The 23,434-nt window shown below is 39.6% G+C and overlaps 1 protein-coding gene across 6 annotated transcripts in view; it reads right to left on the bottom strand.

Annotated features, from left to right (window-relative positions):
• The window catches only part of RERE (arginine-glutamic acid dipeptide repeats), a 205,257-nt gene that overhangs the window by 50,101 nt on the left and 131,722 nt on the right, over positions 1 to 23,434 (bottom strand). For all 6 annotated transcript variants that reach the window (XM_071767166.1, XM_071767168.1, XM_071767170.1 and 3 more), the window contains one exon: positions 20,381 to 20,479. In XM_071767166.1, coding sequence (XP_071623267.1) covers positions 20,381 to 20,479 — 99 coding nt within the window. The remainder of the gene's footprint in view (positions 1 to 20,380; positions 20,480 to 23,434) is intronic.

The raw sequence follows: 23,434 nt of genomic DNA, 5'->3' as shown, positions 1-23,434 counted from the left end.
CCATGCCCACACTGCTTCTGTTCCCTGCTCTTCCGGATAAGAAACTTTGGCAGCAGCAACAAATGCAGGAGACCAGATTCCCTATTCCTCATTTTGCCAAAGACTCATGATCTGAATTCTCAGGGGACCATTTCATTTAAGATTCCTTTTATCCAAACTATTTTACATGTGCTTTGTGTTGTGACTCAACTCTGTATTAAAAGAGCCTATAACAAACTATTTTTCTTTGAACTCATGAAATGTCAAAAATCCCTACTGGGAATGTAAGCTTAGCACATAGCCCAGCTGAATAACAGAACCAGAGGCAGCCTGAAATGCTGTTCTTAATTTCCATCCACGAGTGACATCAATCCTTCTGGCACTCTGAGATTTTGGCCAATTATCAGTGTCGCACAACATTATCACTTGGGCACTGGGGCAGTGCAAGGTACACGACTGTAAAACAGCTGTGTGCCTCTGCTGGATGGTAAGAGAGAGACACTTCTTAATACACAAAAATCAACAAAGCCCACAAAAATTAGCTTCAGAAACTTAAGACAGAAAATCAAAAGCTTAACAAAATTACTAAGATAATTTTGAAAACATTTTTTTTTTTTTCTTCCTATTCTAGCCTTCCACTAATTCAGGCATAATATGAAGTTCTCCCTTAGCCTGCAGCAAGAACTGCTATTTCTTTCCTCTAAGTCAAGCACAATAGACCACTAAATGTTTTAAAATAAAAGAACTAAATAGTTGCACACCAAATCAGAAGTGACCTGTTGCTCTCCAGTGTCTCATAAAACAGACTGCATAACAAAGTTTAAATTTACTCTCCTCTGCATAGGTGACATGCAGCAAATTTTATGTCTGCATTTTAATGGTGCAGGAGATGTTGCACTACTCACAGAAGGCATCTGAAAATGACAGCTCCTGAATTAAAATGGTCTTACAATACAGGGCTGGTAGATCAATGAGGCTTAAACCTTGTGGATGAGAAAAAAGTTTTGACAAAAAGCGTAAGCAGCTCTGGAAGAGCCCAGGGGTTTAAAAACTCAAGTTCTGTACTTTAAAAAAATTAAGATAAATTTTAAATTTTACTGTTTATGTTTAAAACATTCTTTGTGAGAGAATTCTGTCAGCATTACTGTTTTTACTGATCACCTAAGACAAACCATAACACAATTTCAGGAAAATGCTGTGGATAATGATTACTGTGAAGTAGCATTAGGAAATCCCATGGCTTGCAAGGTCAGTCAGTGCTGACAGCCAACCCAGCTATGTTTTACAGAGTGGTTACCATGGCTATCGACCAGCCACATCACACGATCTCCTCATACCATTTTATAATTTGAGCTTCCCCAATGAAATGTATTAGATTCTGCACTATCCTGCTACAATGGGTAAACAGGGAGCCATAAATAACCAAGCAAGAACAAGGCACAAGCATGTTAATGTTTGCATGCGTGTTACTTGCAGGGCCCCTATTTTATCCCAAGAAACAAATATCATGACAAGATACACAAAGCCATTATGTTGTGACTAACAGAGCTCAGATGGCATGTTTATCAACGTGATGATAATGCCATTGGCAAAGCTGTAGTTAAGGTTATGCGTCAGGGTTTCTATTATCAAGAGATTACAGCTTGGCAGGAAAAATTTGCTGCTGCATGCTGAAATTCAGCACCCCAGGTTTTAACTGAGGCTCCCACTTTAGTTTTCTCCTTTGCTGCAGAAATCTAAAATAAAGCTGTTTCTCAAAGCTGGTAAGAATAACATCTAGTACAAAATAAACTGTTCAATCAATTTAAGAATTCCAAACCTAACCCTCGTGGGCTTGAGAAAGGCAGAATGACTGATAAAGCTATAAATTCTTAACTGCTACTAATGTCTCCTCTGAGGTGGTACTTCAATCAGGTTTAGATCAAATATTTTTCTCTAAGAAAAATCCATGTGCTCTTTCATTCCCTTCCCATGACTTCCACCTGGTTAATTAGTGAAGAGCATGTTGTAATGCCATATATTTACAGAGAGCCTTTTCTATTCCTTCTTAATCCAGGAAATACGGACTTCTCTCAACCTTTCTTAAAATAAAAAAAATAAACTCCTCTTTAGACCATGTTCAAGAACAGCAAGTACTTCTTCCAATGTTTTCCTTAAATTAGGAACATACACAAATGGAAGATTTTGCTATCATGAAAGCAATAGGTACAGTGCATATTTTGAGGGGCCAAAGGTTTTCTGGGCAGATGCCAACTGAAGTTGCCACCATCTTCCAAATTTAATATGCCTTTTTAAGTTTTATAGTAAATACAGGAGGAACATTTACAGGGTTTTTTAACAGTTCACAGTAAATAAATGCTAAAGGCATAAAAGCATCTATATTTATTAAATTTGACATGATGGAAAATTATGGCAGTTGTTCTGAAAACAAAATGAGATTTGGTGATATCTGCAAAAATTCTGTTAAATGTGCAGCACATTTATAGATTGCCCCAAACAATTTTTTAGCATGCAGACACTGTATATGCAGATGAGCTGAATTTCACTGCACGGAGTACATTTTATTAAAAGCTTGGCTGAGTTTTAACATTAGATTCTGCTTGTGTGTGTACAGTGCAAGTCAAAGCATTTGCTGATCATGTTAAATGATGCATACTGTCCTCTGGAAACAGAACTATCCTGGTGTTTCCTTAAGAAGACACAGTTTAACCTAAAGATGTCAGGTACATCTTACAAACCCACAACTTGTTATTAACTTCTTTTTTTCCCCCACCAAAGTGTACCTGGCTGTAGCAGAAAATGCTGCTAGCAGTTACTGTATTTTACCTCAAGGAATTCTACCTGCTCAGTAACAAACAGGACAAAGTATTGCTCAGTAATTCCATGAAGGGCAAAAAAAAGTACTTTAAGCTGAAGAAAATGCAACCCTCTTCTAGCAGTAGAGGGGAGGGCAGAAGGGAAAGCTATTCCTCAGAAATTTCTTGGTTTAACACTGCTCATCCTCAGACCAGCTTGGCCTGAACAAGGATTGGTCCCAAGGTAAAAGAATATTCTAGGTTACAACAGCATGTAGAACAAGTCACAGGCATGATGACTCAACAAAGCTCACCTGAAACCTTTGTTAAAAAAATAAATCAGTCCACTGGGAAAGAAGAACTACCAGGAAAATCTACATTGAGGCCTCTGCTACATTCCCTGAACATGCCCTGCTGCTGGGAGAACAGGTTATGCTCCAGCCTCATCTGAACTTCATTTTATTGTTTCCTGTCACTACTGTAACTCTGCTTAATGTTTTATTAAATGTAATTTTGAAGTAGCAAGCACTTTTACCCTTAGCATTAGATCCTTGTGCCGTGTTACATCAGTGAACAGCAAGCTTGCAAAAATCACCTTGCTGAAAAACTTGTTTCAGGGAAGGACACTGCAAGCCCTTCCTAAATGTCTCTGGAAGTTGGCCCACAGACCCTGGCTTTCTGTCCCAGATCTGTGCAGATCTCAAGGGCACAAAAACAAGTAGGCTTCTGTGGAAATATCTAGGTTCTCACTGTCCCCTCAGTGTTCTTTGCCTTCACCCTACAACATCTTGGATGCTCTTAGGTGAATTTATTGCTCTGCCTCACCTACAACCACAGCACTTCTTTGTCTGCTCCTGCAGGAAGCCAGGCTGTCACCAGCTCCCAATTTAGTCTCCTCCTGAAAAGGCTGCCCTGCAGGACAGGTCATGATTTGAAGGACCTTATTCTCTTCTCTGACCCAAGCATGCAAAGCTATGAGAAACTGTTCACATTGCTTGGCAGCTGCCTGAAAATGTCTGCTGCTTAATTACAAACTACAATTTTTTAAGTAATGAATCGAGACAGGTCTGCTTATGTTTTTGTTTGGTTTTTTGTTTTAAGTTCCCTTTCAGGACTGGAAACAGGTAAAGAGTTCTTAATTTATGCCACAAACATGTTTCCAGACTTCCAGTCTAAGATGGAAGGCACAAATGCAGGTGGTAACTTTGTAGAGCAAGACTGGAAGAGAACTAGTGTGTACAGATACTTGTTTTGGGCTCAAAGCATCCCTTACCTCTGAAATATACTTACTCAATCTGCTTTTTCCTTCAGCAGATTAGATTGTGACCTTTGCTCAAAACACACATTAAAACCAAATTCAGCTTTCTTTTAAAAGATACTTGTCTGTTTATTTTTCTTGTCAACTTCTTTTAATGAAATGATTCTATTGTGTCAAGACAAAGCTCTCCTCTAACCCTTGTGGTATTATGAAAATAAAATTCTTTTTCACCAAGCTCTCTTACTCAAAGGAAAACCAAAAATATTTTGATGATACTCATTAGATGCCAATCTATTTTAAGAGGAATTAATGTTCTCATTGAATATTCAAAGCAGCTCTTCAGAGTGCATTGCTGGTCATCTACATACGATAAAAATCTTCTACTCCTTAGGCCATATGCCTGCAAGATCAAGTACCCTCTACAAACCAACTGACAAGAAATATTATCAGCTGAAAGGCTTAAAGGTGCTGAGCAATTAGCTCTCCCTCCCAACGGGTTGGCTTTGTCTTCCTGAAAAACTATACTGAAAAATTAAACTCTACCTCAAAGTGTAAGGGATTCACCCCTAAAGCATCCTACAGATGCAGAGAGCCACACAACAGCCAGGGTCTATCCAGAGCCATACACAGACAGAAAGTCATTAAGCAGACGCCCTCAAGGGAATGCCAAAAGATCCTGAGATGATAATGATCCCCCTTCCATGGTGCCGCACTGTTGGCTTTTGTTTTGAACAATAGATCTCCCATGGTACCTCTCGCTTGCTGAAAATATTGGTATTAAGTGAGCATGAGCACAGCTGTGTGTAAATTACATATATAAACAGATTAGATTTGTGTATTTATGCTGGATGCAAACACATTAATAGCGCATTTGCATACACAGTTGGCTAAATGAGATTGCATGCAGAGCAGGATTACTGGTTACAAACACATTTATTTAGAATTTTCAATAAAGTATTTATATTGCCATTCAAGAGGTCAAAGTGGATTCATCATCCTTTCTCTCCTCTTTGCCTTTCCAGAAGTACACAAAAAACAGTCCTGTCAACGTGCTGCCCATATCCTGCCAATCCCTCATCACAATTATTCTGGGAAAAGGACCTATGAGCTAGAAGAAAGTGAACAGGGGTGCTTACCTAAAGGTTACCCAGATTTCTTTCCTTTATTGAAGGTGATGTTTTAAAAAAGGGGGTAAGAGTTCTACATCTGACCACTGTGTGACCTGCTACCTAAATGGCAGTCTATAAAACTCTTCTTTCCCTTCTCTGTTTAATGCCAGGGATCAATGCAAAAGTCTGTATGAAAGGCAACACGATATTGAAGGTGACACAACAGCTCTTAGACATTTCCAAAGCTGGGGGAGAATTCAACTATTCCTTCACCCAGGGCTTTGAGCTGTCAGGGTGCTGCTAACCTTATGTGCTAACCCCAGCATTATTTTACCATCAGGATTTCAACAGAGCTATTTTTATAGAGAAAGATTTCACAGGTTCATCCAAAGCTGCCTGCAAAGCTTTGTTTCACTTTCCACATTGTACCTGTTTTTGTGTGACAGCCTGAATGAGGAGAAAACAAAACAGCCAAAGCAAAAGCATTCTGTCTAAATGAGGAGTCTTTATTTTTCCTCTAATTGTGCCCTCTGATCAGTGGCTGCGGGTGCTTTCACACACACTCCCCCCTTCCCCCCAACAAACGATGCCCCCGCTCTCTCTCGCCTTCACATTTCACGTCGGTTCCTGTTAAAAGGTCCAGTCCTGCCTCTCGGGTTCACCACGCTCCCAGCCTGGCCCATAAATCATCTCCCAAGCCTGGCTCCTGGAAAGGCAGTGGCCGCCCTGCGCTGGCTCCGGCCCGCGTTGCCAAGCAACCTGTGCGAGAGGGATGGCTGAGAAGTGCTGACAAATAGCCAAGTGGCTGCAACAACAGGCTTCTCTCTGTCAAAAAACGTGTTGGGGAGAAGTGCCTCCCCCGCCTCCGCTCTGTGCGAAACACTGCGTGATTGTAAAACCCAAATCAAAAGGCTATTGTGATGAACACACACTTCCTGCTCAATTACTAATTGTTCAAAAGCTGCGGGGAGGCTGCGATCACAGGGCGGACGGCAACAGAAATGTGATCCCGTAAACGAGATAAAGTCAACAGCACGGCCAAGAAACCTGATCTAAGAACAGCCTGCAGTGGCACATCAGAAGCTGCTGCACAGATCAAAAAAAAGAAAAAAAGAGGCAAAAAAAGGCTGGGTATTAAAGAAGGAGGAGAGAAAGAAAACCTGACTTTCCTTCTCCTGAGCTCCGGAAGGGATATTTGATAAACAACCTTGGATCTTTGGAAAAAACAATTCTTGGATTCTTACAAACATTATTCATTATTATCCATCATAACACTGCTGCAGTTGCTGGGTCCCACATTTCAACAGACACATGAACAGCCAGGGCCAGAGGAGCACTCTTGTTTAAAGACTGCTCAAGTTAGCAATCTACTTTTCTCTAACAAAGCAAGGGTAGGAAGAGGAGACATCCATTTTTCCAAATCAGGTCTGAAGAGCTGACGCCCTGGTAGCACTTCAACAGAGGCTGAGCTGCAGGAAGGTTTTCCAAAGAGAGAGAGTGCTGAACCTCCAGAAGGCTGGAAATGCAGTCCCTCAGGACTCAGCATGCCTCTCTTCTGAACAGCAGGGCAAAAAGGCAATTTTAACACAGAGTATTTCCTGATTCTACTGAACTTAATAATTTCCACCAGCAAGGCTGGCCAACTTGCTTACATTTATATTTACATGCCCCTGACAGACCTGCTGAGGGATGCAGGGTCCACCCTGTGCAGGCAGGACAGGCAGATCCAGATCTGTGCCACCCTCAGCTGCTCCAAAGCTTTCCCGAGACATTTGCTCTTTCATGAGCTTCAGAAAACAAAGCATACTGCTCATGTCCATAAACAAGGTTTCACACAGGGAGTCTAAGATTATCCTCATCTGTGGGCACAAACCTTATAAACCAACATACAGGAGACTGCCTTTGTTGGCAAAAAAAAAAAAAAAAAAAAAAAAGCACTTTCTATCTTTCTATTTATAGAATATGATGTGAAGATTGTTGTCTTCTGTAATCAACAGTTGCTCAGTTGCAACAAACTAAAGCTAAAACAAAGCTAAAATGATCTGAATGTGTTTTTACATAAATGATTTTTTAAAGATGCACTGGAAGAGTTAAAGAGAACAAAGACCTGGCACATTTGTGACCCAGAGAAACAAAACAATATGCTGCTGCCAAGAGACAACAGAACGTTTTTGATTATATTTCAGATTGCCTTTTTTCCGGTACACAAAGAGATTAAATTTCTGATTGTGATTTTAAACTGCTGTTAAAATACTAATACAAGAAGCCATTTTATACATCAAAATTAAAGAGCAAGTAGGAAGAAAAAGTTGAACGATATGCTCCTTTTCCAGGACATACTTCCTGTCCCTTACAAGGTCTGAAAGTATCTTCTTTTATAGAGGTAAGCAGGAAAAATTCCCACTTAACCTGCAAGCTTCAAGCTAAAAAAGAAAAGAAAACAAACAAACCTATTTGCTTTCCAGTTGTTGGTTTGGGGTTTTTTTGTTTGTTTTTAAACTTGTCGAAGCACAGAATCCAAAAGCAGAGATAAAAGCATACATAAGCAGGGTATGTAATATCAACAAAAACTGAAAAGCAATTTCTGGGGAATACAAACAATGCCCTACTATACCACCTTTCCTCCAAAGGAATGGTTCTCATGAATCAATTTGGAATATTAACATTTCTCTTCCTCACATACTCCATCTCAAACAGCTGTAACCAAAAGCTGCGATGCTGGTGAATTTTTGAAGTTTTCAATATTCCCTTGAATTCTGCCAAGATCAGAATGTGTATCATCTGCCACAGGGCTGAGGAAGTCCCTTTTATTTTTTCATCTTTACTGGGCAGATATGGCCAAGAGGAAAACATCACATATTGGCCCCTGTCTAAATTTCATTCTGCTCATACTGTTTTCCTTAACAACAGGAATTTTACTCGACTTAAATACCACAGGGAACACCAGTCTGCCTGCTAACACAAAGTGGATCTCCATTAAATCATCCATACTAAAATGCCCACTCTGGGCACTAAGATGGGTGGATGAACACAGATACACATCCACCCCCAGCCCAGGAGCCGGAGTTCAGCAAGATCAGATCACAAGGCTAATAACCAACATGAGGGTTATCACAAAAGAAGCTTCCACTTGAGCTCTTTCCCAAAGCGTCAGAAGATGGAAAATTTTCTGGGAAAAAGATGGAGAAAATGGCATTCTGTTACACAGATCATACAGAGTTCTGAAAATACACGTCCATTTACTCAAGTTTACCACTATTATGCAAGCCTGGAGCTGTTCTCTTTCACTGTGACATTCTGTCCTTTCTGTCAATTTGTAACACTATGCACAAAAAAGCAGCACTCAAACTGCTGGAAATACACTGTATGATCCTTTCAAGACTCAAACACAGCACTTCCAGAGGAAGCTCCCAATTGCAGAAGTATTGTTCCATTGGGATTTTAACCATTATTGTCAATTATGCTGGGGACTATTTCTGTTTTCAGTGACTTCACGCAAATGACAGAAGGAAACAAATAAAACCACTTCAAGAGTTCCTCTATTTTAGAGTCATGAACGAATCCAAGAATAATGAGACAAAATGGTGGCAAGAATCCCCAAGGAAATTACACATACAGAGAAGCAAGTGTTTCTGTGGCTGACTTGGCCAAGTAAATCATTAAACAGCAGAGCTGCTCAGAGTAGCCATGCCCAGGTTTGAGTTCAAGCACTGCAATACAAATTCCAGCTGGTGATCCCCATTAACATGGCATAAGGCAACCTCTGCAAACTTCCTGCATTTCTCTCCAGGATTAATCTGCTACTGACTGCAGTGCAGTGAAGAGGTACTTGAGAACACAAGTCTGGATAGAAGAAATACCAGTGATGATAAAATCAAATTCCAGGCTAAGAGCATCAGACAGTTCATACGCTCCCTTTTCTTTTGTGTAAGGGGCTCTGAATAAAAACAACCACTGATGCCAAAGGTGAAAAAGTGACCCACAAATAAGTGAGGAAAGAAAAAAATATTTGAAAACGAAGGACCAGAACGGCAGCTGTAACAGTGATGATCATTGGCAAAGGAAATTTGAAAGGCAGGTATCTGGGGGAGGGAGAGGGGAAGTGGTGCTGAGACTATGGCATTACCTCCCCAGACACGTAGAACTGGACAACATCTTCCATAACATAGAAATGAAATATGCATCCTAATAAAACAGAGGTGCCCTCTTTTGCTTTCCCCATTTTGTAACAAATGGAATGTTTGATTTGAGTGTTTGAAGTTATTTCAATGCAGTGGAGGGTAATATGCTGTGATGCTTATTTATTAGCTCCTCTAAATGCATAAGCCCCTGTCTGATCAATCTCCCCATGTAGCCTAAAAGCCATATAAATCTGAGCAGATACTGTGAAAGGGGCTGGAGGGGGGAGGGGGGGAGAGAGAGACGGGGAAAGGAAGGAACAAAAGACTATGAAAAACCATGGTGGATCCTACACAAGTGGGTAGGGGAAAAAGTGAGGTATCAAGAGGCCAGGAAAAGCTACTGCAAAACCACAAACCCAGAAGCTACATGAACTTTGAGTCTCTACCATAATATCTTCAAACCCACAAGGCACATGGAAGTATAAACCCAGCACTGGCCAGGAAGCAGAGTGGTAGTTTTTAAATGCACCTTCATGAGCACTGATCAACACATCTTGTACACAACACCTAAAGAGGAAGGAAGAGAAAACCTAAGCAGCACAGGTTTGTTTGAGCAAACCCCTGCAGAGGCAGAGCCAGGATTTGCTCCCCAGCTGCCCAGGGATTTCTGTGCTGGGGTTCAGATGGGTCAACCACCTCATCTTTTGAAAAGGTTAAAAGCAAAGTTACTCAGCTTCTCGGAAATGGAAAACAGTCTTCTCCTCCAGTGGCATTTCCACAATCAAATCCCAGCTTCCTTCCCAGTCATCAGAAACCCCTCACATTTAATATGTGAGCAACTGGGAAATTAAACCTTCTCATCTCTAGCAGACTTTTTCAGCATTAGCAGGTACTGAGGATCTCTCTGGATCAAGTCCTTATTTGCTGTCAAATTCTTTTTATGGCAGTACAATCATTAGCTCTACTGGCGCTGTTACCCTTGCAGCTAATTAGGAATATCTTGGATAGATGCAGAAAATGATTAATATTTAGTCACTCTGTGTCTATTCAAGAGAAGCCTATTATCAAACAACTGACACCTCCACAAACTTATATTAAATAATGGCTCCCATAGTGGATTCAGAGCCCCTGACAGAATGGCAAGTGATTTAAGTACCACCAAGCTGAGCAACTGGTGACGGATCACAGTTTTTTCACTCACCTCGTTGCAGCCTGTAACAGAACACATGATCATTCCTCAGCCTAACTGAATATGGCTGCCCCACTAATCCACAAAAGAAGACAAAACTATATAATTTGCTTCATAAAAATGCATTTTTATGTCATCAGAAAGATTAAAAAAGAACTGATGCTATTGATAGGGAAGATTAGAAAAATAGAATTCATCAGGCAAACAGAACTTGCAAATATGGTGTATTTTGGCATTTGTATTATGGTTGTGCAAGAAACAGAAGTCCTGAGCACTAAAGCACGTGAAACATCCACAGTAGAACAGGAATCAAAGTTTCTTAAAGAAGAATTTTGTCACTATTCCAATCTGAAGCAGGATTTTGTCTTTTTCTGCTGCAACAGTAATAGTTCTGGGCCATAGTAAATAGTTCTCAGTCTGTGAGGTAGAACCACAGAGAATCTAATGGCATTTGGAAAAAAAAAAAATTAGGGGGAAAAAAAAAATCAAGATACTTGTTTAAAAAGTGCTAGAGCACTGGAACAGAGAACCTGGTTTGTTTGCCCTACCAAACAGGAACTGAGCTCCACACTGCTTTCTGACTGGAATATCCACCTGTTGCCAGCACTGTTCTTTCTTGAACCTCTGTGACCTACAACTTCTACAGCTACAGTTTAGCCTTAGTATTCCCCTTATTTAGTCTGAGCTGACACCCTCCACATTCAAAAAGAATGACAGACAAGGCCAGGAGAGATCCAACCTAGCAGCAGAAAAAAAACTTGCAGGGGAAAAAAAAAAAAATTAAATATCTTCTAGCCAAGATTGTACTCTGTCTCCGCACTTGCTTTGTTATATAGGTTGTCTTTTCTGAAGCAAATTTTTTTCGGACCACCAACTTCCATTTTCCCACGGTTAGACAGCAAACAGCTCTTCCAAAATAAGGTAGTGATTTGCCCTACCAAGCAATCCATTCCTGGGCTTTATGTATTTAATGGAGTGTAATTCTGACATATATATATATTCCAAAATGAAGCACTTTTACCAATATTAACTCAGACTAAGCCAAACTTATTTGGAAAGTTGGAGATTTCTATCATAAACTTAACATGGAAAAATATCAAAGCACTTTGCCATTATATATTACAATATTTTAACTGCACTTTTAAGTGCTAAGCAGGTAAGGATACTGTAGACTAATTTATATTTCTTAACACAGATAAACTCAACCAAACTACTGCAATGAGAGGACTACTGAAAACATTTGAAATCAATCTGAGAACTCTGGTTGTTGCTATCAAAACAAGCCAATAAACCAGTCACCCCTCTGCCATAAGAAAAGGTGAACCTAAAATTAAATCACACTGCATAGAGCATTTCCAAAAAAAATCTTCTGACACCAGATAGTTAACCAACATTTCTTATGTTTCAATAATAAAACTGCTTTCAAAAGCATCAAGGAACTCCAACAATCCTAGATGCTGAGGTTGGCATAATGCATACCACAAAGTGTAAGCCAAATTATCTAAAGCTATTTATTACATTTGAATTCAAAAGGGGAAGAAAACTGTGAAACATCTTATTAAAACTGTCATACTATTTGAAAGTCAGTCATACTATTAACAAATATGTATAACCATTTTTTTTTTAATAAATATCAGAATTTGGAAATGAAGTTACATCCAAAGGAAAAAGGGAATAGATATACCAGATGATTTTAAAATTAAGATCGAACCCCTACCAAATATAGGGCAAAAAAAGTTTTCCCATTCTAAGAGGTGAATTCTTAGAATCACTCACATGGTTTTATTTGCCACAGCACAAGCATTGACCCTAGAAAGTCCCGGAACATGGATGATCCCTGCACTCTCCTGGTGCTCTCACTGCTGTAATGTCACGACTCAGTTTCCTTTTGGAGAAGAACAGGACATAGGATGATGCTATATTTAAACCAGGTTCCAGATCTCTCAGCAGATAAAATCTGAATAAAAGGTCAGAGCAGTAACTGTGTCCCTGACCAGATCGTCTGATGGGGAGAAGGCAAAAGGCAGAGGAGGCCATGCAGCACCTTAGCATGTCTGGTTTGTGTTCTTCCCCTGAACAAGGCTGGGGTAAACAGGTTTTGTTTTGGCTGCAATGTTGCCGAGCTGCACAGCTCATGCTTCTAAACATAGAACTTGTAAGACATACCCGAGCACTAGACTCCAGCTCTGTTGCTAAGGAACTACGAGGGACAGGTTTTTGGCCCTCTTCATTTATAAAATAACCACTGTGCCCTATGGGAGAAAGAATGCAATCTCTCAAGTCCCCCAGTGCCTTGTTCTCATTTTTAAATGAACACAGAAAGAAGATGGAGAATGCTAGGAAGTGTGAGTGATCTCCATTTTTAAGATGCCCTTGAAAATGAGATGAAAAACACCGTTTCAACCATCAACCACTGTAGCATTTATTAATCTTTCAAGCAGCAGCTTCTTTCCCCTTGGCAACAGTCAACTGTGGGTATGAGGTTTTGCCCTATTAAAAGCCTTTTTCCAGAAAACCAAACAAAACACCAGCTTCTGAAAGCACCCCCAAATGATTTAGTTTCTACTGGAGTTCAAGTTGCAGTTCAGAGTTCAGCTGCCATCCCCACACCCAAACAGCCTCTGAAGCTGTGGCAACTGCAATGTAAATATTTGGTGTATTATTTTGGGGGAGATCAGCAATATGCCAAGTGCTGCACAGATAAAAATATTCCACATGAAGGCAGAAAGAGGATGAATCAAGAAACACACTGCAGTTAAACAAAGCAAATTTTAAGAAATTATGTTGTTAAGAAAAGACAAACTTACTTGGCAGCTGTGGAAAGATCAAGCTTAGCAAAAGCAGTGAAATCACCCATTTTGAAGCCAAGGTCACTGGCAGGATTATAGATTTATCCCTGAAGGCAGCCTTTTCTCAACATGAAATGCTGAATTTTTTTATTTTTTTATTTTTTTAAATCTAACCCCCCAGCCCATTCAGGCTCTCTCATTTGCTGGAGGCTTTTAAAATTCATTCCTTTACACAGCTGGTTAAACAATGGAATCTTTCTGCAAACTAAAAAGGACAAAATTGATTGCCCTACACAAACTTTTCTGCACGTGTAATTGATTTTTAATTCACTGCCTTATTTCTAAAAGGACTTGACAATAAACTCAGTGCTGTATGTGCAGTATTGATCCCTTTAAGCAAGGACTTGGATCAAAGGCTGATGCAAGTTAATCACAACGAAAAATATTATCTTTTGTCTAGAAACCTGTGTTCAAACTAAATTCACCTTTTATAGCCATGTTACACTTTGTGTTTTTGAGCTGTACCGCACTTTGTGATTTTGTATACCTGTCAGCTGCTAAGTAACTGTAATTATATGCAACTTTTAAATAATAACTTTATCCCCTCAAGCAGAATAATTTCATTCTTCATTGGTTCCTTTTTACCGTGAGGACTGATGGTTCTTTTACACTCTATGCACTTAGAATAAGCTACAGACAAGTTTGTATATTCCCACTTAAAATTAAAATCTTATCTGTGTTTATTGGTTTGTGGGTTTTTTTATTATTTCAATGCCAAGTCAATTTTCAACACTTGCAAATGACATCAGATGGCTTGACTTCTGAAGTCCAGAAAATGTTGATTTAGTAGCTACTCCCTATGACATTGTGACGCTTGCTTTTGCAGAGAAAAAATTACAACTTAGCAGTAGTTGATATCTTAACCTTCTAAGCTCACTCAGTTTCTGAAGTGCAGCCCAGCCATGCCTGCTTCCTTTTCAAATATCCCTTGATGATTTCCCCCCTCCTGTCTACTCCAGAGGCTCTTTTTCCATTTTGCTATGAATTACATTTTCTGTAGCTGCCATATAAACAGTAAATAAAATTCATGGTATTTTTGCCCCAGTAAGCAGCTCTGTCTTCCAGCATATCTGAAAAGCCTGGCTTCAAAGGACTGAGCAATGAAAACAATGTTTTCATGAGCAGATAGTCCAGAAAGGGCAGACAAGAGACATTTGAAAATGATTCTAGGCAAAGAAGCTGAGCAAATAAGGCTGTGTGTTTTGCATAAGTAATTTCTTGACCAGCTACACAGGATTACAAATAATGGCAAACATGTTAGGACATTAGTTTGCTGTATCTTGTCATTTTTGGCAGAAGGATATCCGCTGGTATTTTATGACAAATGAGCTTTCAGCTGAAGCCAGGTGTGGATATTTTCAAATTTATGACCTTGTAAATCCATGTACATGGCCAATTATGGTTTATCACCAGCAAGGATTAACTATCCCTGCACATAAATTTAAGAGGTTGTTTGAATCTAGCTTGTTTACCTCAACTGCTTGACATCAGAAGCAATGTAAAATATTTAAAGGGCAGCATGTTTAATGATAAAAGATATCAAGGACATCATGGTGTGGCATCGACAGCTCTGCATGGAGATGTACAAGTTAAAAACCTTCTTCCTAAGGATCACTTGGCAACTCCTGAGAATTTAACATCTCTCAAAAGATGGGACCAAGCATAGAAGGAAAAGGAGGAAGTGTCCAAGAAATAATGCAGAACTACTATTTCACCTGGATTCTCTGACTGAGGAAGGCACAGTGCTGAATTTCAAAGGTGGTTCCATTAGCCTTGCTGGTGTTCTTCATAATCAACATCCAAATGCTAATTAGGAGCAGAATTCCATGCAGCAAAAGCATCCCTGTGCAATAAACTGCAAGGCAGCAGCAGTGAACTCTGCCTTCAGCTAGCATGCATAAGTAAACAGAATTAATAATTACCCAAGTGTGGACGGGTGACTTAATCTGTTTCGATTAGATGCAGCTCAGCCTGAGGCTTTTGTGTTATTTAAAATGTGTTCATCATGTTTAATTAAAAACCTAATAAACTAAAGGTTCTTTTAGTTCTGATTTGTATTTCTCTCTTCTGTGAGCCATATTGATTTTGTTAATACTTCCGATAAAGAGACAGAAAAAAAGCACCTTCTGAATAAAGAGAAAAATGTAAGATCAAGTCAGCAGGACAGTTATGTGAAAAACAGTCTGTTTCCATCACCATTTCCAGTACATGAGGCATATCTGAATTGAAAACCATTTCATTAAATTAACAAAACTTAATAGGAACATTGTATCCTCTGTAAATTATAGGCATTTGACAGGTTATTTATCTGAAATGGAAGTGTCTGCAATAAGCTCAGTTATGGATCCAGAGCAAGTGTAGAGTCAGAACTGTACTGAACATCACTGAAAACATAAAAGCCATTTTTACAGAGATTGGGTCCCAAGACAGGTGGAAATTCTGTATGGACAGTTTTTCTTGTGAAATATTTCCTCTGAAATATGGGTGTTCAATTGAACCTAAACTGAAAGAATGATCCTAACTCCAGGAAGCAAAGCATCAGGGCAAGCACTGGAGTTTAACCACAGGGACCTCAGTCCAGATTGCTGCAGTCATTCTCCATAGACACCAAACTCTTGAGTCTGCATGTTTCAAAATACAATTTCATTGTCTGATTTGAAATACTTCCAACAAGAGAAGAACTGACCAGCCTCCAAATAAGGGATTTCTGATTGCTTGTAACAAAAACGCCTGCTTTATGCCTCTGTCATAGGTGAAAATAGGCATTTTTAGAAGTGACCATGAGATGCAGAGCAGAGCTCACTTCTCTTACTCTCTGACAATCCCTTGGTAAGTTTGAGTGAAGCATCTTTGTCTCCTCAGGCTGCTGAACATACGACAAATGCTAACTACAGCTTGTCTGTATTCCCACCTGCTGCAGCACACAGAATGACCCAAGCAGTGATAGAGATTGGGTGCCACCAGTGCATGCTTAGAAAGTTCCTAAATACGGCGTAAGTATTTATGGCTCAACAAATTTGCCCACAAATAAATTCATGAGCCTTACAAAAAGAAACCAACCCCCAACCACCAAATCATTGCTGGAAATGGCTGTTATCAGGTGCAGCAGAAGCCTTTATAAACAGGAAACAGCTGCTGCTTGAGCTGCAAATAGATGCATCAGTAAAGAAGTTTCTTTAGCCGCTTTTCTTAGGCAGTGTGGAAGACTGGTTTTCACAGCATGCCTCTGAATTTACAGACTGGAATAAAAAAAGGTTTAAAAAGAGCCACAGGCTTAGAAACACAAGGGAGACAGCAAACCTCCATCTTCATCTTTATAAAGCCTTCCACTTAATTCAATCACTGGCAAATTTTATCCTCTGTTTAATTTGATCTAAACCTCTGCAACTACATCATTAGTAAAAAATAACAGAACTTCCATTCTTTATCTTAATTAGTTCTGATCACTGGAAAGCAGCTCTTACTTGAGTGTGATCACAGGCAAAAAAGCTGTTTTATTTAGGAAAGTCTAACTTTGGACAACAGATAGTCCTCAGAAAACTTAATAAATTTTCAATACATTTGAGTTATTCAGAGTGTTCTATCACAAATACTACTGAACCTACAGAGACCTGTGCTAGACAGTGGTGCTACCATCCACACAACAAAATCAACTACATTAATCACCCAGCAGAGTGGAAACGGGATCTGTTCTCCACCCAGTCCCACACCCTTGCACTCTGCATGAGAACTTTTCTGACATCAGTCTTACAAATCTGCCAGAAAATTCACTTAAGAATAACAAAAGGAGAAGCATGAATTTTGAGGGGGATCCAAAACATGGCAGGATGCAGGGTATGCTTACAGAATGGGATTGATCACTTATCATCAGGAGACAGGTGGGACACTTAAGATTCTCACCAGAATTTGTTAGGGCCAGGCCTCAGTATTTTCTGAAGAATAATTCTTTGCAGAAAATATCAGGCAGATTTTCCTCGGGTTTAAAGAAGCAAAAATAACGAGGAGCAGCCTTGCAAGTCTCAAAAATGCTCAGAAGTGCAGTACAGCTGCTTTAATCTGGTGTTTTCAACAAACTGCCAGGGACAAACATGCTATGAAGTTGTGCAGGTGGAGCTTTGCTGTCTATAAATAAGAGCACAGTTTGATCTTTGCTCGGCTGAGGCTGGAGGACTGCCAAATGTTTCTGGAAACTTGGATGGAATAGAACAAGAACAAATATGATAAAATGAGCTGAGACTGACAATGATTTATAGAGTCAAGGATCATTATTCTCTACTCACAGAATCTGCACTTTTGCAGTAACATTTCACTTCCCAAGAAACTTTTGCTTTTCCTTATCCGTAAGTTTCCAATTCTCTACCATTTAACACAAATTGCTCACCAAAAACCCAGAGCTAGAGCAGCTATAGCATTCACAGCACAGTGTAGCTGATGGGAAAAAAAAATAGGAGACTGAAAAAAAATATAATCTACACAGAAAAAGGTGTCAGCTCTGTACAATTTAACAGTGAATCTGGGAAAGAACATACACAGAGAAAACAGAGGTTAAACCAATATGAATTAACTAAACACCAGGCAGAGCACTGGAAGTATCTGTTCCAACAGCCTAAATAGAACTCACTATTATGACAAGATAACTGCAAAACTTACCAGGAAACTGTGTTCTAGGGTTTTTACTCATGCTCTCCTTTGCTTTGCTGCTGGACCATGCTGCACATGACCAAAAAGGTTCTTTGTTGGCTTTAGAATAAGCCTACTTTAATACAGGTTTATATGGCCTTGTCTATCCCTAACCTAGTAGGCAGTAAGGTTTATGTAAGGAGAGAACAAGAACACATAATCCATTGGAATAATTCCCTGAAAGATTTCCACAGAAACTGGAGCTTAAAACCAAAAGGCTTCTCCAGCCATTGTTTGCCTAGTTAAAAATGCTAAGAGACCATGTCAGTTTCACCCATTATTAATCAGTTGTTTTATAGCACCACTGCAACTTTATTAGTAGCTTAACAAGACCACAAATGTATTATTTTTATTTACTGAACTCTTTACCACTTAACTAACTAGGTTAGAATTCATTCATTCAAAGCAAGAACAAAACCAAAACACCTTTTCTCTTTCAAGTTTTACATGAGCAATGCTGTCTTGCACCACATGATGACAAGCTGAGTTTCTATCCCTGTTTATTCCAATGTGGTACATGAGAAAGAAGCAGCTTTTCCAACACTGAAAGGTGAAAACCATAAGCAAGTCTGAAAGTTCTTTTGTGATAAACATTTGGTCATAACTAACTTTCAATCACCTCATTTTCTACTTTAGTGCAAGCTGCAGCCTAATTATTGAGCTAGCAAATACAGTATTTTCCATCTTAACAAAGCCAGACAGGCCTAGTCAGCTTGTTGAAGAGGCACTGACATCTTACATGTTACAGTTCACATAAATCTATTCTGTTAAGCACTGTTAACATCAGCATTAAAATGCAAAATATTTTTAGGATGTAATCCAAGTGAACTTGTTCATCATTTCTCCTGGGTACTGAAAACACATGAGTTTCACCTTTTTTTTTTTTTAACAGCCAAGTACTTGGGTGCTAGCTTAAAGCTGTACAGTCTGACAAAGGGCTGCAATGCCAGAAAATGCATCTTGTGTTGAATGCAGTATTTAAGAATCTGTTTGTTTACAAGGTGTCAGCAAATTAAGAATCTATAATTTGCTCCCAAATGCACATTGATTTATTCTGTTTAAACCCTACAGAAAACTGTTTAGTAAGCACAGTTGTATTATATCATACATAGACATATATTAAGCCAGCAGAAAGCTCACAATTGCAGCTATTAAGTTGCAGAATGAGCCACAAGGAGCACCTTTACTTCCCTAATTCTCACACAGATACCATCTCCCCAGATGCTGCAAAAATAATCTAGAAATAATTTTAAATAAAGAGGTTCATTTGAGTGTGAAGTGCTTTCCCAGCAGCACATCCCCTCTGTCAAATAGAGCTTTTACAAGGAGGTGTCTGTCTTAGGTCAAAATTGCATTTCCTACTAATCAGAGTGCAGAGCACCTTTCAGTAGGCTAATAATAACAGTAACACTTCAATCCAAAGCTATGTACACCAAAACCTCCACCTCTGTCTGAAGGAGAAAAAGCCACATCTCTACATTTCTCCCCTACCTGCACTACAACCCCAAAGCAAGAAAAACCATCAGCACATACTGAAAGTGCAGCCGTATGGAAGAACCAGCAGTGGGGCTACTAAATTGTATCAGTTGATGAGATTTTGGGTGCAGCAGGATATTAAACTGTATGAGCCCAAATCCCACAGCAATTCCAGGTTGGTGGCTGTGAGGAGACAATACTGCACTGCATATTTACTGCATGCCTCAAATTCATCATGTCCATACATTACTTTGGGGGCTATCTAGGAGATGGATGCACTGGTTTCAGTAGTTTTGGAGCCTGACAATTTCTACATATTTTAAAGTAAGTGTGGATGGCACAGCTAAATCCCAGCTTTCAGATAATCTATTTTTGGTCTGCTCTTTGTCAGAGGCTCATCCATCAAGACCTATGCTAAGTAAATGCTTTCTAATATTCAGTAAAGGGGAACAAGGGACTTACAAACTCAGTTCAGGAGAACCAATGATAACCAACCTAGCATCACCCAACTTCAGCTGAAACTGCAAGCTGCCTCCAATTTTATCAGTAAAATGACAGGGATACTTGGTATGCCTTCTGCATCTTGTCCTACTCCAATTAACAAATGTGGCCAGCCTTCCAGGAGGTGAAAATTAAAGTGACATTCACAGTCCAGAAGTTTTGTAGTTGTTCATTTACCCTACAGCATCCTCTCAAAAACATTCACTTGATCTCCCCTCTTACTCAACTTGTCCCCAGTCTAATAAAGCCCTGTACTTCAAATGAGGGGCTGCTAACTCAGAGCTCTGCAAAAATCTATCCTGTGCAGCAAACTATTTGCCCATCTTCCTTCTCACCACACAGGCAGCCTCTTTAAAGACAAAAAACAAAAGCAAGGAAAGCAACAAGATCTATAAAGCTCAAGGGAATAATTCATTTCCCTACCACTTCATCTTCAGTCCAACACTTCTCAATCAGTTTTGGCACAGGTTTCTTCACCAAGCGCTGCAGGGCTTTTCCAGCATCATAGTTACTTTCATGTAGCTAAAAAATAAAGAAGACAAACAGATCATTCAATGGAATTAGCAGTGATCTGATATTGGAAAAAAACCACATGAGATGTGCTGTGCCTAATTATTCTTATTGTTGATATACAAAATGAAATTTCAACAACCTGAAGGGTAAGCGAGGTTTTATTAGAAGAATAAACAGCATTAAAACAAAGTATGTTTTCCCCTTCCTTCCCAAACTTCTCCCAGATAATGTCTCAGGCCATAAAGCAATTTATGTAAAGTAAATTACTGAAATTTACTTCTGTTAAGTAATCCTACGTGATTTCTGTTGAGAAATAAAGGTGGGCATCTGACTCAAGCTAGAAGGATAAAAAAACCCAAACCACTGGCCCCATAGAAAAGATTTTTGGTGTAGATGTATCTGTGTGCGTATCCTAAACACGTAAATAATGTTTCTTGAACACTGTTGAACATGGGTTTTAGATAGAACAAGCCCACTGGGAGAAAGCCAGCATGACTCCAGAGCCACAGTACAGGGCAGAATATTTTAGAAACCTTCCCTGAGCAGCAGGAGAACCAGCCAAAAGCTGGGAACTGGAAAGCAAAGCTCTGCTCTCTCTACCAGCCTCATGCAGGGGTGAAAAGGAAGCAAATCTGTAGAGCCTGGTATAAAGCAGCCTTCACTCTCACTTCCTGGCTGCTGTCAGCTCAGGTTTTAAATAGCTTGTGCATCTGTAAGCACACAGGTTCCTTACACAACAGGCTTCACGTTTTCATTAAAAACATAAATACCCTAAATGGATCGGGAATATCCCAGAACACAAAGTGCCCACCTCACACAAGGCACTGAGCTCTTACTGATGCACTGATGGCATGGTGGATTTTGGGTACCACAGCTCATGCTGTGCCATCTTCTCATTGGTTTTATCAGCATCTGTTTTCTAACCAGGAATTCAACAGAACAGCTTGTGACAGCCCATAAAGCCAAAGGATCTGCACTACAAAGCACACTGATAATTACTTTGTTTCCTTTAATTAGTTTCCTTTAGTAAAGAAGTCTGTGCACACAAACCTCAACGTACTAAAAATTTGCACCTAATTTATTCCATGTGCTGATGAAATTTCAATTCCATATAATCCTGAGCCTCCTTTGTAAATCCTGAGTTTCTAGAAAAAAACTATAACAATTGTTACAAAAGGCCTCAAATATGTGGTCTAAGGTCTAAAACCACAGTGGATCAGCTTGCTGTAAAAGCAGAAGTGCAGAGCCCTTGGGAAAATCAGGCCACTCAAAAAGTCATAATGCATATCTCCTGCTGACAGGGACAAATATGTTATCAGCTGTGGTAAAGAAGAAATTAGTACATTATGGGTTACACTTCTCATAAATTGGCTCAAATTTATTATCTGTAGGAACAGCCCTTGACCTGATGAAAGTGCTCTTTCCCCTTCACCAGGTTATTGGGGCATTCAAAATTTATTTATACTAACTAGAGGGACTTTTGGAGAAAGTGAAGTACTTCTAAAAATAAAAGGTCACTGCTGGCCAAAGATCATTACCTGCAATGTGTTTTTAGAACAAACACTAATGTTCCCTTAACTGGCAGCCTGGAGATTGTTTCTTTTCCTTACCAACAACTAAAATAACAATAGCATACAGGGTGTTACTGCAGTTAAAAGACATACTTGACTAATATAATGGGAACAAGGAAGAAAACTAAGCCAGAGTGATTTTCTATTCATTTTCAGCTTTCTATATGGCACCTACAGGGAAGTTACAGATACTCTGGGCAACAATTATAGTATGAACTTTTTCAGAGTAACAATAGAAAACAATGCTTCATCTTGGAAAAAAACCCCAACATTTCCTCCCCACCCCTCTTCAGCTACCTGATCTCTGCAAACTACTGCTAATAGATGCAACAACACACCAGAGCTGTCAGTACTCCTCACACCCCTTTAAGCCAGGAGATGCAGGAGCTGAGACCACTTAGTTGAATCTGCTGCTTTCAAACCTGGTTGCCCAGGTGGAATTTCCTAGTGTACAATAGAACCACAGCTTCTCAATCTGCCTGTGTGGAGTACACCAGCATCAGCACCCATGACTGCACCTCCATGCCTGTGAAAAGCTGATTTCTGTCCACCTTACATCAGCCCCACAACAAAGAGTAAAAGCAGAAGGCCAGACCTGCCCTGCCAGTGCTCAGTGCCAACACCCAAACACTGCTACTGGCTTTAAACTTTGTTTTCTCAAGACTCCCGGGGTATGCAATACCTTCTTAAAGGAATGGAAATAAGAGATTGTCTTTTCTACTGGATACACATTAGTTCTTTTCTCTCCTTGCATTCCAGAACTAGGTACATGTTCATCTTAAAGAAAAAAGGACTGCTGGCAAGCTCCCCTTGCAAATCCCTTTTCCTCTGTGTGCCACTACCTTGAAGATTTTTCACTTAGAACTTTTGACAGCATTTACAGAATAGTGCTTCTGTTTTTCTTCCCTCTTAGCTGCCTCCAAAAACACAGAGTAATGCCAAAGCCCCCCTGCAACTTGGAGGACATCTTTATTTTGCCTCAAGGACAACACGTGGTTTTCCTTGGTAGTCCCACTGCCCAAGCAGTTTAACAGGCACTCTGGCTACTGAAAATGGAAAAGCTCACAGGCCATCAGAACTGTCCCAGATCAACAACAAAACAGATGAGCAATAAGTTTTGGCCAAGTAATTACATTAATAACAATCACAAACCCAGAAGGCACAGGAGTGAAAGAAGAATGGTCACAAAACAGAAAAGACACAATGTAAAACAAAGAGAACTGATGCAGGTTTAGATTTCTCCTGGTAAATAACTTCTAGCAAGCAGGGAAAAAAAGAAAAAAAGCAAAAAAAAGCTATTAGGTGCCAGGAGTAGGGTAATGCAGCAAAAAAAGAAAAATATTTATTTTTTTATAAATGTCAGAGTTAAATTTACTTGTTTCAATCTGGCTTA

This window comes from Heliangelus exortis, chromosome 23 (genome assembly GCF_036169615.1).
Source record: "Heliangelus exortis chromosome 23, bHelExo1.hap1, whole genome shotgun sequence".
In the NCBI taxonomy this organism is placed as follows: Eukaryota; Metazoa; Chordata; class Aves; order Apodiformes; family Trochilidae; genus Heliangelus; species Heliangelus exortis.
This window is presented reverse-complemented; position numbering and strand designations above follow the sequence as displayed.